Consider the following 14,442-nt stretch of genomic DNA (forward strand, 5'->3'; position numbering starts at 1 on the left):
CCCACACTCGTGCACATGCAAGCGCTCTCTAATAAATAAATAAAATCTTTACAAATAAAATACCTTTTTTATTTTTAATTGTGGTTTTAAAACTTACCACTTTAAGCAGTTTTAAATGTATAGTTCAGTAGTGTTAAATGTATTAACATTGTTGTAAAACATCTCTAGATCTTTTTCCTCTTGCAAAACTAAAACTCTACTTTTTTAGTTATTTTAAGCTAGTTCTGATTGGATTCCTGACACATGTAATTCAAAGAGTTCAGGTTAATAACAATATGTGAAAAATTACAAGCATACAAAAACTGAAGAAATTTAAAATAAGACTATCTTTTTTTGTCCTTTAAATTGGCAAATGTTTTTAATAAATAGTCATATTATTTTGGGAGGGGTACTAAAGTGGATATACTTCTTAGCAGGTACAAATCTTTGAGAAGAAATGATAATGTGAATTAAGAGTTTAAAAGATTATTATCCCCTACTAACTTCAAATATATCAATCTATAAAGGAAGCAATCTGAAATATAGACTATGTATGCAAGATTTTCAAGACAGAGTAAAAAATTAAAGATAATCTAATTGACCAGTGATAGAGGAATAACAAATATAATTCTGATATAGTCATATAATACAATACTATGTGTGTATTTAAAATTATTTTGTACAATATTTAATAATGTGAAAAATTTCTCATAATGTAATATTCATCAAAAAGGCATGATGTGATCAGCACTGGGTGTTATATGCAACTAATGAATCATTGAACATTACACCAAAAACTGATGTACTATATGTTGGCTAATTGAATTTAAATTTAAAAAAGGCAGGATAAAAACATAGAGACCATTAAATCCCCATTTTGTAAATATATGTTTTTATTTAGGCATAGAAAAATGCTAGAAATAAGTATACCAAGATATTACTACCAATTATCTCCATATGGTAATTTTATGGATGATTTCTATTTTATCATCTCTAATTTACAAATAAGTTTTTCTTTGTAAGAAAATTTTTTATTAGAAAAAAGTAATATTTTCTTAGATAAATAATAAAACATGGAGGATTTCACATTAGAAGTAATGGAAAAATACAATCTTCTTAGAACCAGAGATGTATTTATCGGTACCCTTTTGATTGTAGATGACAGAACTGCACCTTAAACAAACTTAAGCAAGAGAGTTAATGTATTGGCTCATTTATTAGCTCAGCTGGTAACCAAACTAATTGGAGGACAAGAATGAAGTTGAATACTCAAGACATGTGGAACCACGAACCTGATTACTGCCAAGCTTCTATCTTTTAAAACTTATAACTTCTCCTACATATCTCTTTTCAGTATCCCAGACTTGATTTTTGACAGCAGGAAATATGATTACCAGCAGTTTCTGCATATACAGCTCCAAAAGGGATTGAGTTTGTTTTCTCTCTATTCTCAAATCCAACATCCTCGGGAAAAGCTTGTATTTGGCCCATCTTGGTCAGAAGCTCATACCTGTATCCTTCAACTGTGGCTAAGAGATGTGCATTATGACTTGATTCAGAAGCCCAACCTTTGACCAAACAGTAAGGGTCAAAGAAGTAGGATTTATATGTCACCTTCATAATCATACCACATGGATACTGCAAGAGAAAGCTACATTTACTAAGAGAAGGAGATTGCTGATTTGAGCAAACAACAGACCAGATATCCACTAAAAGTAGTTGTTTCTTCAGAGTAAAAAGAATGACCTTTAAAAGTAGATGATACAGAAAATCTTTAGGCACTATGCATTGGAGAATCTATCTTGTAATAGATATAGACCTGAGAGAAAAGCAGAAAGACAAAAGACTAGGAGGCGTAGGCCATTTTTTTAATCAATACATGTAAACAGTGAGGAATCTGGGAATCCCTACTAGACCTATTAAACCTTATTTAATCAGTGAAAGAGAAAACTGAGTGGAATTTCCATTTTAAAAACACCACTTCCAAACAAATTTTAGGGAGACTGAGCATAAGTGGTAGCTAGCTAGTAAACTGATAATATATGTATTGGTTTTTCAAGTGTCCAACAGAGGGCTCAAAAAAATGAATGATATAAGAGCAATGGAAATCAAAAGAAAAGGCACATAAATTATCAAGTGAGATAAACTATGAGGTAAATAATGACCATTTATAAGACAATAGGAATACTGATAAACTGGTTAAGATGTATGGAGTATGTGTAAGGATATATAAGGTTCAGAGTCAATTGCACTACATCTCTGAGAATGAGCCTTGGTTCCTCTTTGTTGAAATGGATAGGAATTGAAATTTCTAAATCTGTGTATGCAAATCCCTCATTCCGACAGAAGAGAATACAGTCATATATAAAAAGCCTCCCAAACTAAAATTTAGCTTGTAATGACTCAAATCATGTAAATGCAATGGGAATAGTATTATGTCAGCAGAAGAAAAAGGAAGAACCTGGCTAGTTACAAATGAAAATAAGAATGAATCTTAAAGAACACAGGAGTTAGACAGCCTGAAACATAGTACAAACAAAAGTCAAAAGTTAAATCTTGTGAGACCAGCCAGCACTGTCCGGATAGAAAGGTGGCCTGGTCTGCGAATCCTATAGCATCAAAATCTGATATGATTAAATATTTGAATAATCCATCTAACTCCTCTTACTCTGATTCCCTGCTCATTAATGTCCTTTTCATCACCTGACTTCTCAAAAATTTCCCTATAATGAAATAGTAAGTTAGGCTTTCATGACAGTTCAGACCACTTTACTAATTTTTAACAGCAAATTGATAAATAGACATCTTGATATACATATATTTGTATCCAATGTCAATGTAGTGTCAATAGCAAGCATTCCCTTATATAATCCACTTGGACACTGAAGAGATTCAATTTTGAATTCTAAACCATAGTAAATTCATCAAGGTAATGTCTCCTGAGAGGCAAGCAATTGGCCTTCTCTGGGAGATACTTTTTATCACACCACATGCTTCCTCCAACCAGAGGCAGCAACACAATTTCTCAGTTAAGATTCTTAAAGAACTGTATTATTTTCATCTGGGACACCTAAACAGTAGTAAGGTACCTGGAAACTGATATTGAAACTATAGAAATTTAATGTTATCTCAAGTCAGTAAGGAAACTCCATAATATTTTTGTCATTTACGAAATCCTTCTATAAGTAAGAAATTGACTGCATACTTTCCTCATTGCCACTTTCATTTCTTTGTTCCTGAATGTATAGATGACTGAATTAAAAAAAGGAGTAAGAACTGCATCAAAAACAGCAAGAAATTTGTCTAAGTGTGATGTAGGGTGAGGCCAGATATAAACAAAGATACAAGGACCAAAGAACAAAATCACCACCATGACATGAGTTGACAAAGTGGAGAGGGCCTTGGATGAACCTCTTGAGGAATGTTTCCGAACAGTGATCAGGACAGAACTGTAGGAGACAATCAATATGAAGAACGATCCCAGAGATATAAACCCACTGTTGGCTGTGACCATGAACTCCAGACTGTAGGTATCTGTGCAGGCAAGTTTGATGAACTGAGGGAAGTCACAGTAAAAGCTGTCTAATAAATTAGGGCCACAGAATGGCAATTTTATAACAAAAACCAGCTGAATCACAGAATGGGTCAAGCCAATTACCCATGCAGCAACCAGAAGCAAAATACACATTTTTCGGTTCATAATAGTCAAATAGTGCAGAGGCTTACATATGGCAACGTATCTGTCAAAGGCCATGGCGACGAGCAGCACCATCTCCACACCACCAATGACGTGAAGAAAGAAGATTTGAGTGATGCAGCCACCAAAGGAGATGACTTTACGCTTTCTGAAAAGATCATAAATCATCTTGGGAGAAATGACAGAAGAAACTCCCAAGTCAATAAAGGAGAGGTTGGCCAACAGAAAGTACATAGGGGAGTGTAAGTGAGGGTTAGAAGCCACAGTGAGCATGATGAGGGAGTTTCCCATCATGCTTGCCACATAAAACGTGGAGGAGAACACAAAGAGGAGAAGTTGGATCTCCCAGGAGTTGGTGAGTCCCAGGAACACAAACTCTGACACCACCACAGAATGATTTGCTCCATCCATTATTTTATCAGCTAGAATGTTTCCAGATTCAAAAAGAAAGTAAAAAAGAAACTAAGAATGTTAATAAAGTTCTCTATTATAATGATTAATTATTCAAAGATATTCACAATGTGAAAACTATCTACCCCTCAATTCCTTCACAGGGCCATTATTAAATAAGCATTTTACCTGGTGTCACCTAAAGCACTTGAGTCACTTCCATATGCAATATCCCTAAAACCATGGCTTCCAGGACTATTCATCTATAAACAAGAAAATGAAGCAAATATGAAAACATTGTAGATGTGCATAGCAAGGATTAAGAGGGGGTAAGGAAGACAGTACAGTACAACACAATGAGAAAAAGAAAGAGGAAGTAAGAAAGATGGCATTTGCCAGAATTCACTGGTACCATTTTAATTGTTCACAGAACAATTCTTCAGCCATTCAAGTTGTCTCATTGCTTACCCTTGCGTCAGGCACATAATATGCCTCTTATAGTCATACCACTACCTACAATCATATTTGCAATTCACACAACACCCACAGGGTAGCAGTAAGCGTAAGACAACCAGGCATAGGGTATAGAGGTGACTCAAGAGTATGACAGGATAAAGGCAAGGGTAGATTAGATATTAATGGCACAGAGTATTTGCATGGGCACCCAGAAAGTATAAGTAAAAGTACCTAGTAGGATGGTTAGCAGCCAGGACATGACCAAGATGTACAAATAGGAAGGGAGTGTTATGGGAAGTCAAGGAAGTTAAGGAAGCCAATTTGATTTATCTGTCCAGATTCTTCATAATCTCTGAAGTTTGTGAACCTTGGTTATAGCTATTGGAGCCCTAAGCTTTTGGAATTTGCTGGGGATGAAGAAACGCACACTAACATTGTAATTGCCATATAACCATTGACTCTCTCCTGTCCCTTCATCAATCTTAACCCCTTTTATCCCTCTTATCTCATCTCTCTGCTTCAAACCTTTCAAGTGTCTGGGATCCAATGCCAAGTCTGACTGTTCCCTGACCCTAATTCTAGGTGACTACATGAATCTCTCTAGTTCTTACCCATTTTTTTTTTTTAAGATTTTATTTATTTGAGAGAGAGAGAGAGAGAGACAGCGAGAGAGGGAACACAAGCAGGGGGAGTGGGAGAGGGAGAAGCAGGCTCCCCGCTGAGCAGGGAGCCCGATGCAGGGCTCAATCCCAGAACCCTGGGATCATGACCCGAGCCGAAAGCAGACGCTTAACGACTGAGCAACCCAGGCACCCCTAGTTCTTACCCATTTTTTTGCAAGGAATACAATATTACCACATGGAAGATATATTCTTTGCCTGTAGGTCAAACAGTTCTGTGTCCCAAGTCCTCTTGCTCCCATAATACTTAGATGTGCTGCTAAAAGGTGAAGTGATCTGAGGAAATAGTTTGCAGAATAAAAAGTAAAGGGGGCACCTGGGTGGCTCAGTCGTTAAGCATCTGCCTTCGGCTCAGGTCATGATCCCCGGGTCCTGGGATCGAGCCCCACATGGGGATCCCTGCTCAGTGGGAAGCCTGCCTCTCCCTCTCCCACTACCCCTGCTTGTGTTCCCTCTCTCGCTGTCTCTCTGTCAAATAAATAAAATCTTTAAAAAAAAAAAAAAAAAAGAATAAAAAGTAAAGGGCTGGTAAAATAAAGGTACATGAATGCACAAAAAGCCTCACACCTGGAAGTGAAAGGAAAGGGCAAGAGAAACCTAGCAATAGAAAAAAATGGATCCCAAAGCTTTGTCTTTTAATATGTATACTTATATATGCACATATACACATACCTCAGTTGTGCATGAGTGAAATCAGTCATAAAAATATTATCCCACAGGGGCGCCTGGGTGGCTCAGTCATTAAGCGTCTGCCTTCGGCTCAGGTCATGATCTCAGGGTCCTGGGATCGAGCCTCACATCGGGCTCCCTGCTCAGCGGGAAGCCTGCTTCTCCCTCTCCCACTCCCCCTGCTTGTGTTCCCTCTCTCGCTGTGTCTCTCTCTGTCAAGGAAATAAATAAAATCTTTAAAAAAAAAAAAAAAAATATTATCCCACAAATCTCATGAGTGATTACCTAGTCCAAATTATCATTTACAAATGAGAAAACAGTAGCCTAGTGAGGAACAAACAACTAGTTATAGACAGAGAATCTGGGTTTTCTAGTCCACATATGGCTTCAGATTCCACATGCTAGAAAAATCATAAAAGTGAGAAGAGATATGCCAAACCTAGATTTACTCGGTCCAAAATAGTAGCCACTAGTTACATACGGTTATTAAATGAAATTAAAAATCTATTTCCTTGGTTGTACTAGCCACATTTCAAGTGCTCAACAGCCTTATCTAGCTGGTGGTTATGGATAGGATAGTGCAATACAGAACATTTCCAATCACTACTCATCCCTTAAAGGTAATTCAAAATCCCATTTCCTCCATGAAAATTTTCCTAGTAACTCTACTTTATATGTATCTCTTCTCTTATTCCTAGAAGTCATGAAACTTAAATTTTAATTGAAAAATAATTATCCACATAAAAATAAACCACAATATATAGTACCATAGGAGATATACCAGATGTCTACTCTTGGCCAGGAAGGATACACAAGAGTCCAGGAAATTCAGAGACAATTTTACAAAGGAGAAAGGTCTTGTGAGTTTTGAAAAAGCAACTTTAGGAGTTTAATAAGTTGAGAGGGGAGAGGAAAGCATTCTGAAAAGACATAATAACTGATTGCTTATTTAGAGCAAATCAGTTCTTACTAATCGTAACTCCTCAATGGTTTCAATTTCATAGATTTTTCCCTCCTCAAAAATATTGTAAGTTTGAGAAAGAAAAGGACCATTTCTTCTGGCTCTTGTGTTTCCTAAAATACAATTAATACTTCTCTGAAGTAAAGCCACTTTCTCTGGTCCATAATTTTTCACAGTTCCTGTTTTTCTAGTCTACCATCTTTTTCTATGAAGTCCAGCAGGCACAAAGGAAGTCTCCAAATTCAAAACTAAGCGTTAACACATTTCCCAATCACTCCCAAGAGAATGCCTGGTATTCTTGCTATAAACTTCCAGCTGGGGAGTAGGAAAGCCTCATCTCAAGACTTATAATGGTCCATGGTTTAACTTCATGAAGTTTTAGAAAATAAGAAGAAGCATGTAAAAGGAAAAGAAAAGGTTGGGGGAGCAATAGTTCCAATAGCAGCCAGTATAGCAGGGAACTTATGCAGTTTCTATTTTCCAGGCTTCATGATATAATAGTAATCATCTTCCATGCCATTGTTAAAGTCAGAAAAGAACATACAGATTATTTTTCACCATATTCTAAAAGTTTCTAAAGTGTTTAACGACGGAATCTTAGAGCTGGAAAACCATACATTATTTTTATGGCACATATTTACTAAGTACTTTCACATGTTTGATCCTTATAATTACCTGTAGGGTAGATGTACCTGATAGAATTATTTTCATATATAGATGCAAGATCTCAAAATCAGAGAAGTTAGTAACTTACCTAAAATCATACTTAGTCTGAAACCAAAAACCAGACCTTCTGATTCTAAATCCAGTGCTGTTTTGACTACATCATGCAAATACGGATATCTGTTCATGATCTAAAAGAATTATTCCTGTTTTGAACTTCAAACAAGAATGCAAAAAAAAAAATGTACACCTTAAGCTGACACAATGTTATATGTCAATTATATTTCAATAAATCTGGAAAAAAAAAGAATTCCATTTTACTCAGAAGAATATTCCATTTCACCCACATAAACATTCAATACATACATAACTTACCCAAGATTTTATAGCTACTAGTGGTAGAGCCAAGACTTAAACCTACATATTACTGCTGTAAGTTAAGGGGAAGGGAGAAAGGTGACTGCTGATTAGAATGGGAAAAAAACAAAATCCACCAAAGTTTTGATGCTAGTAAAAGACTCACCAGAGGCACCTGGGTGGCTCAGTCACTTAAGTATCTGACTTTGGCTCAGGCCATGATCTCAGGGTCCTGGGATCCAGCCCCGCTGTCAGGCTCCGTGCTCAGCGGGGAGTCTGCTTGTCCCTCTCCCCTGCCTCCCCTCCTTCTCCTCCTCCTCCCCCTGCTCCTGTGTGTGTGGCTCTCTCAAATAAATAAAATCTTAAAAAAAAAAAAGAGTCACCAAGTCAGGGGGCCATTTATTCATAAAAAGCCATAGTAGTTGACATGCAAGCAATATCCCACCTAGAGACAAAAATTTAGAAGCCATCCAAAATTTGAAGTCATGAGAAAGAAAGATTTGCTTAAAGGATAACATATAAAGAGATAAAAGAAAGGTAATGGAGGAAACATACATGGCCAAAAAAGAACAAATACATAGTGTTTGTCATCATCATTACTATATTACTATTACTACTATTTTTACGTATTATCTGCCTTTTAAAAGCCCTGCTTCAATGTACAAAAAGCAGGGAAAAAGGAATATCAAAGAATTAAGTAATGGCTTACTTTCACATGCTAAAGAGGGATCAAAACTAGGAGACGAAGTAAAAGGCATAGATTTAGGGCTGAATATCACTGGTGCCATTAAAGAGAGAGAAAGTCAAACAGGAGAGAGAAAATCAAGATTTTAGGGAGGTAACAGATGGTGTTAAGGTGGAGAAAGAAAAATCAGGAAATGACAATTTCAATAATAGGGGAAAAGCTTTGGCGGGAGTGGGAAAATAAGGCAATATGCTATGTGTAGAAAATCTGTAGAGTGTCATAAATCTACAAATAGTTAAAAGATAGTTTCCTAGCAACTGTGAGAATCTTATTGAAGATGGGTATCATGAACTTAATAAAAAGCTAGATGGAATCTTTTTGTGACACCATTAAGAAATGTTCAGGAACTTAATATTCAGAATTTTAGAGTAGCACATCTGTTTGGCACAATAAGCAGAACAGAGTATCAAAAGAGACAGAGATCCTTTGTTCATCTGTTTTGTTTCTTAAATTCCACATATGAGTGAAATTGCATGGTATTTGTCTTTCTCTGAATTATTTTCCTTACCATCATACATTCTAGATCCATCTGTGTTGTTGCAAATGGTAAGGTTTATTCTTTTTATGGCTGAATAATATTCCACATCTTTTCTTTATCCATTCATGTATCGATAGACACTTGCGCTGCTTCCATAATTTGGCTATTGTAATAATGCTGCAATAAACATAGGGGTGCATATATCCTTTTCACTTTAAACAATAGAGAACAAACTGATGGTTATGAGAGCAGAGGTTGTTGGGGGGATGGGTAAAATAGGTGAAGGGGATTAAGAGTACACTTATGATGAGCACTGAGCGATGTACAGAATTGTTGAATCACTATACCGTACACCTAAAACTAATGTAACACTGTTAACTATCTGGAATTAAAATTAAACAATTAATTAAAAAAATAAAATACATTACCTTAAAAGAGAGGGAGAGACAGAGAAAGAGCTCCTTGGAAGTCTTAGGTCACACTGAAATTGTTTGACCAAATTACATACTGGGCAATGTAGCAAGTGAAGCCAAAGATGAGCTGACATATGGAAATAAAAGAATACAGATCAGAGATCTTAAAAGCAGGGACAGTAATTGTAAGCTTGTGGTAACTCTATCTTTTACTCTATCTTTCTCCCATATCTTGATTCTCAAAACTGGATTCCCATTAAAAATCAACTTCACTACAACATTATGACTATAGTTAACATTGCTGTATGATATATAAGAAAATTGTTGAGAGTTAATCCTAAGAGTTCTCATCACAAAAATTTTTTTTCTCTTTTCTTTTTATTTAATCTATAAGATGACGGGTGTTAACTACACCTATTGTGGTAATCATTTCATAATGTATATAAATCAATCCATCATCCTGTATACCTTAAACTTACAGTGATGTATGTCAATTATTTCTCAATAAAACTAGAAAAAATCAACTTCACTTTCTTTCATGTGCCTTTCTCTATACAGTTGCCCCCACTCTTCTTTCCTGCATAATTTCTGTTCCTACTCATTTGATGATGTCCTTCCTCTCAGGAAGCACAGGAACCTATGAAGGAGATTCTTCTGGTAGAATATGTTTCACCAACCCCTCAGTCCCTCTTCACTACACCACCTACCTAATCTATCAAAAGATCTCAGGTAGCAGCATGATCAGGGAGTCAGAGAAGTTCCACCGACTGAATTTTCTCCTGTGCATAAGCATTGCCCATATCCTTCCATCCACCCTCCCCAGGACAAGGAGCTAAATAAAACTCTGCTGTTTTGAGAAAGGCACCTAATTAAGCTATAGGAGAAGGTGGTGACCAAGTGATGCATTAGAGTTCTGGGATTCTCAGACTGAGATCATCAGGCCAAGGGCACTGTCTCATAGGATTATAAGGAAGGGAGGAAAGAGGTGTAGGATTTTCTTATAAAAAATAAAGATCCACTATTTTATTTCTTACATACTTTTTACCTTTATTTTATATTACCCGGGAAAATCTCTAATAAAAGAAAGGATGTATTTTCTAATTTTTAAATGGAAAAAACTCAAACTTTTATGAAAAAAAAGTTGTAGAACTTAGAAATCTTGACACATTTTGTCAACTAAGTCTCTGTGTGTGTTCAAAGGTCCAAACAACAATTAAGAGCAGCGAGCATGAGTAATTATGAAAGACTTAGAATAATGGAGGAAGATGTGAACACTTGGAGTAGAAACAGATTAGGACAAGAGACATAGAGATGGAGATGGAAAGATGTGTGCACAAACCCTTTACTTTCTGGAGAAACAACAGAAAACCAACTAAAAGAATTGTCAGAGTACAGCAAATTTGAAAATTACAAGATAATTCACACAAAAACTTAATACAAGGATACACAATTAAATACATTAAGATTATTACATTCAAAATAAGACCCAAAATATAATTTTCTTGGATCTTACATATATTAAATATGAAAAACATTAAAATAAAATATACTTTAAATAATATAAATTAATCATTACAGACATATACCTTCTTCTACTCTAGTAAATCAAATATAGTAGAACCAGTAGAAGACAAAAAGTAGAATGAATTGACAATTCAGAAAGGAAGAAAAATTAAAAGGCCAATAAACATACAGAAGTACAAAACTTGGAGGCAAAATGTTTGGTGTTTATCCTTTCAACATTACATGATGGCAAAGGGCACCCAAGGATTATCCAGAAGAATCTACTCAATTCATCTATTAAGTATTGATTAAAGGATGTAGACTTAGTGAAGTTCCCATTTTCCTCATAGGTTTTTGCCCAGTAGAGATGTACATAATTTCTGAGCAGAACAGATAACCCCAGATATTTATGGCCTGTTGAACATTAACCAGTGTTATATCTATAATTCAGCAATCATGCTAAATTTTCTTTGCAAAAATGTCTATAGGTACCCTAATTTTTTCCAGATTTACTGAGATATTGGCATATGATATTGTATAAGTTTAAAGTGTCAGCATGTAAAATAAAAAAGTGTACAGCATGATTTGATACATACATTATAAAATGATTATCACAATAAACATGTCCACCACTTAAATAATTACCATTATTATGTATATGGTGATAACATTTAAAATTTACACTCAACAACTTTCTGTATGTAAGACAGTATTGTTAGCTACTGTTGCTATGCTGTACATTAAACCCCCAGAACTTATCCATCTTATAGCTGGAAGTTTGTACTCTTTGGACAATATCCTCCCATTTTCCCTACCCCTTGGTCCTTGGCAACCACCATTCTACTGTTTCTACGAGTCTGGCTTTTCAAAATTCCACATATAAGAAAGAATGTACAATATTTGTCTTTCTCTGCCTGACTTATTCCATTTAGCATAATGCCTTCAAGGTCCACCCATACTATTGAAAAAGGCAGGATTTCCTTCTTTTTTATGGCTGAATAATATTCCATTGTGTGTGTGCATGTGTGTGTATCACAGCTTCTTCATCCATACATCCATCAGCGGACACTAAGGTTGTTTCCATGTCTTGGCTATTGTAAACAATGCTGTAATGAACAAAGGAGTGCAGATATCTCCTTAACACAGTGATTTCATTTCCTTCAGGTATATGCCCAGAAGTGAGATTGTTGGATCATATGGTAGTTCTATTTTTAATTCTTTGAGGAAACTCCAGACTGTTTTCCATAGTGGCTGCACAAATTTATATTTCCTCCAACAGTGCACAAAATTTCCATTTTCTACACATCCTTGCCAACACTTGTTATCCCTTGTTTTTGATAAGAGCCATTCTAACAGGTACAAGGTACTACCTGATTTGCATTTCTCTGATAATTAGTGAGCAACTTTCATGTACCTGTTGGCCATTTTGTATGTCTTTGGGAAATGTCTATTCATTCCTTTACCCATTTTTGATTTGATTATTTGTTTTGCCATTGAGTTGTATGAGTTCTTTATATATTTTGGATATTAACCCTTTAGAACATAGATTATTTGCAAATATTTTCTCCCATTCTGTAAGTCATTTCTTCTGCTGTACAGAAGCTTTGGGTTTGATGTAATCCCATTTCTTTTTGTTTTTATGATTTTTTTTATTTATTTGAGAGAGAGTGTATGTGCACATGCATGCACACACAAGCAGGGGGAGAGATAGAAGGGGAGGGAGACGGAGAAGCAGACTCCAGGCAGAGTGCAGAGCCAGACATGGGGCTTGACCTCATGACCCTGAGATCATGACCTGAGCTGAAATCAAGAGTCAGACACTTAACCAACTGAGCCACCTAGGTGCCCCACCCATTTCTTTGAGTGTGACTGTATATGCAGGGATTTGTTATGGGCTCTTGATTCTATTTTACTGATGTATGTGTCTGTTTTTATGCCAGTACCATACTATTTTGATTACTATAGCTTTCTGTATTAAAGTTTGAAATTAGGAAGTGTGGTATCTCCAGCTCTGTTCTTCTTTCTCAGGATTGTTTTCACTATCTAGGGTCTTTTGTCATATGAATTTTAGGATTCTTTTTTCTATTTTGGTGAAAAAATGCCATTGTAATTTTGATAAGTATTGCATTGAATCTATAGAAGTATAAAATTAATAATTATAGAATATTTTAAAATGTTTCATAGCTATGAAAGAGCTTTGAGTAAATAAACATTTTATTCATTCTTTCAATCCATGAACATAAGATAAATTTCCATTTATTTGTGTCTTCTTCAATATCTTTAATCAATCTCTTTGAATTTTTACCTTCTTGGTTAAATTTATTTTTAAGTATCTTATTCTTTTGATGCTATTGTAAATTAGATTATTTTATTTCTTTTTCAGATAGTTCATTGTTAGTGTAAGAAATGCAAGTGTATGTTGGTTTTGTATCCTGCAACTTCACTACATTCATTTATTAGTTCTAAGGGTTTTTTTGGAGGAGTCTTTTGGATTTTCTGTATTAAAGAAAATCATATCAACTGCAAACATAGACAATTTACTTTTTCCTTTCTGATTTGGATGCCTTTTATTTCTTTTTCTTATCTATTTGCTGTGGCTAGGATGTCCAGCGCTATATCAAGTAGAAGCAGCAAGTGTGGGCATCTTTGTCTTGTTTGTTCCTGATCTTACAGGAAAAGGTTTCAACCTTTCCCCATTGAATATGATGTTTGTTGTCATTTTGTCATACATGGCCTTTATTTTGTTTGGGTACATCCCTTCTACACCCAATATGGTAAGAATTTTTAATCACGAAAGGATGTTGAAGTTTGTTAAATTCTTTTTTGTATCTATTGAGATAATCGTATGATTTTTATCTTTCACTCTATTAGTGTGGTATATCACATTTATTGATTTGTATATGGGCATCAAATTATCACACTGTACACCTCAAAGTTGCATATGTATCAATAATGTCTTAATAAAGCTGGAAAATATATAATCTATTTTTTAATTTTAAGATTCTGTCTTTACTGATGGTTGTTGAAAAGAAACGAGACTTACAGGAACATCTGAGTGGCTCAGCCAGTTAAGCGTCTGCGTTTGGCTCAGGTCATGATCCCAGGGTCTTGGGATCCCAGGGTCTTGGGATCCCAGGGTCTTGGGATCCCAGGTGTTGGGGTTAATGTAGAGCATGAAACCAGCCATACCTGGCTTACTAAAATCTAACACGGAGGCCACCGAGGGCAAGAGAAGGTTTCGGAGAAGGGCTACGCCTTTGGAATGCTGAGGCCCGCATGACCACTCTGCTGTTGGAATACCACCGGGAGTTACCTTCCCCGAAGCTCTCTTAGCCAAACAGCCGCCCTGTGATCTAAGAGATGTGTGCATTGTCCCTTAGGCTATGTTTAGTAGAACAGGCAGATTTGCACATCCTATATTTCCCGTAAATCCTCTCAGTTTCAGTAAGAC

General features: G+C 35.8%; 1 protein-coding gene across 1 annotated transcript; it reads right to left on the minus strand.

Moving 5' to 3' along the window:
• Positions 1-3,145: 3,145 nt before the first annotated feature.
• On the minus strand, positions 3,146-4,087 carry LOC116640696 (olfactory receptor 4F3/4F16/4F29-like). Its single transcript, XM_032417850.1, has one exon. It carries the CDS (start codon positions 4,085-4,087, stop codon positions 3,146-3,148), a length of 942 nt encoding a protein of 313 aa, XP_032273741.1.
• Between the last annotated feature and the right edge of the window lie 10,355 nt (positions 4,088-14,442).

Source organism: Phoca vitulina, unplaced genomic scaffold (assembly GCF_004348235.1).
Source record: "Phoca vitulina isolate PV1807 unplaced genomic scaffold, GSC_HSeal_1.0 scaffold20, whole genome shotgun sequence".
Classification (NCBI taxonomy): domain Eukaryota; kingdom Metazoa; phylum Chordata; class Mammalia; order Carnivora; family Phocidae; genus Phoca; species Phoca vitulina.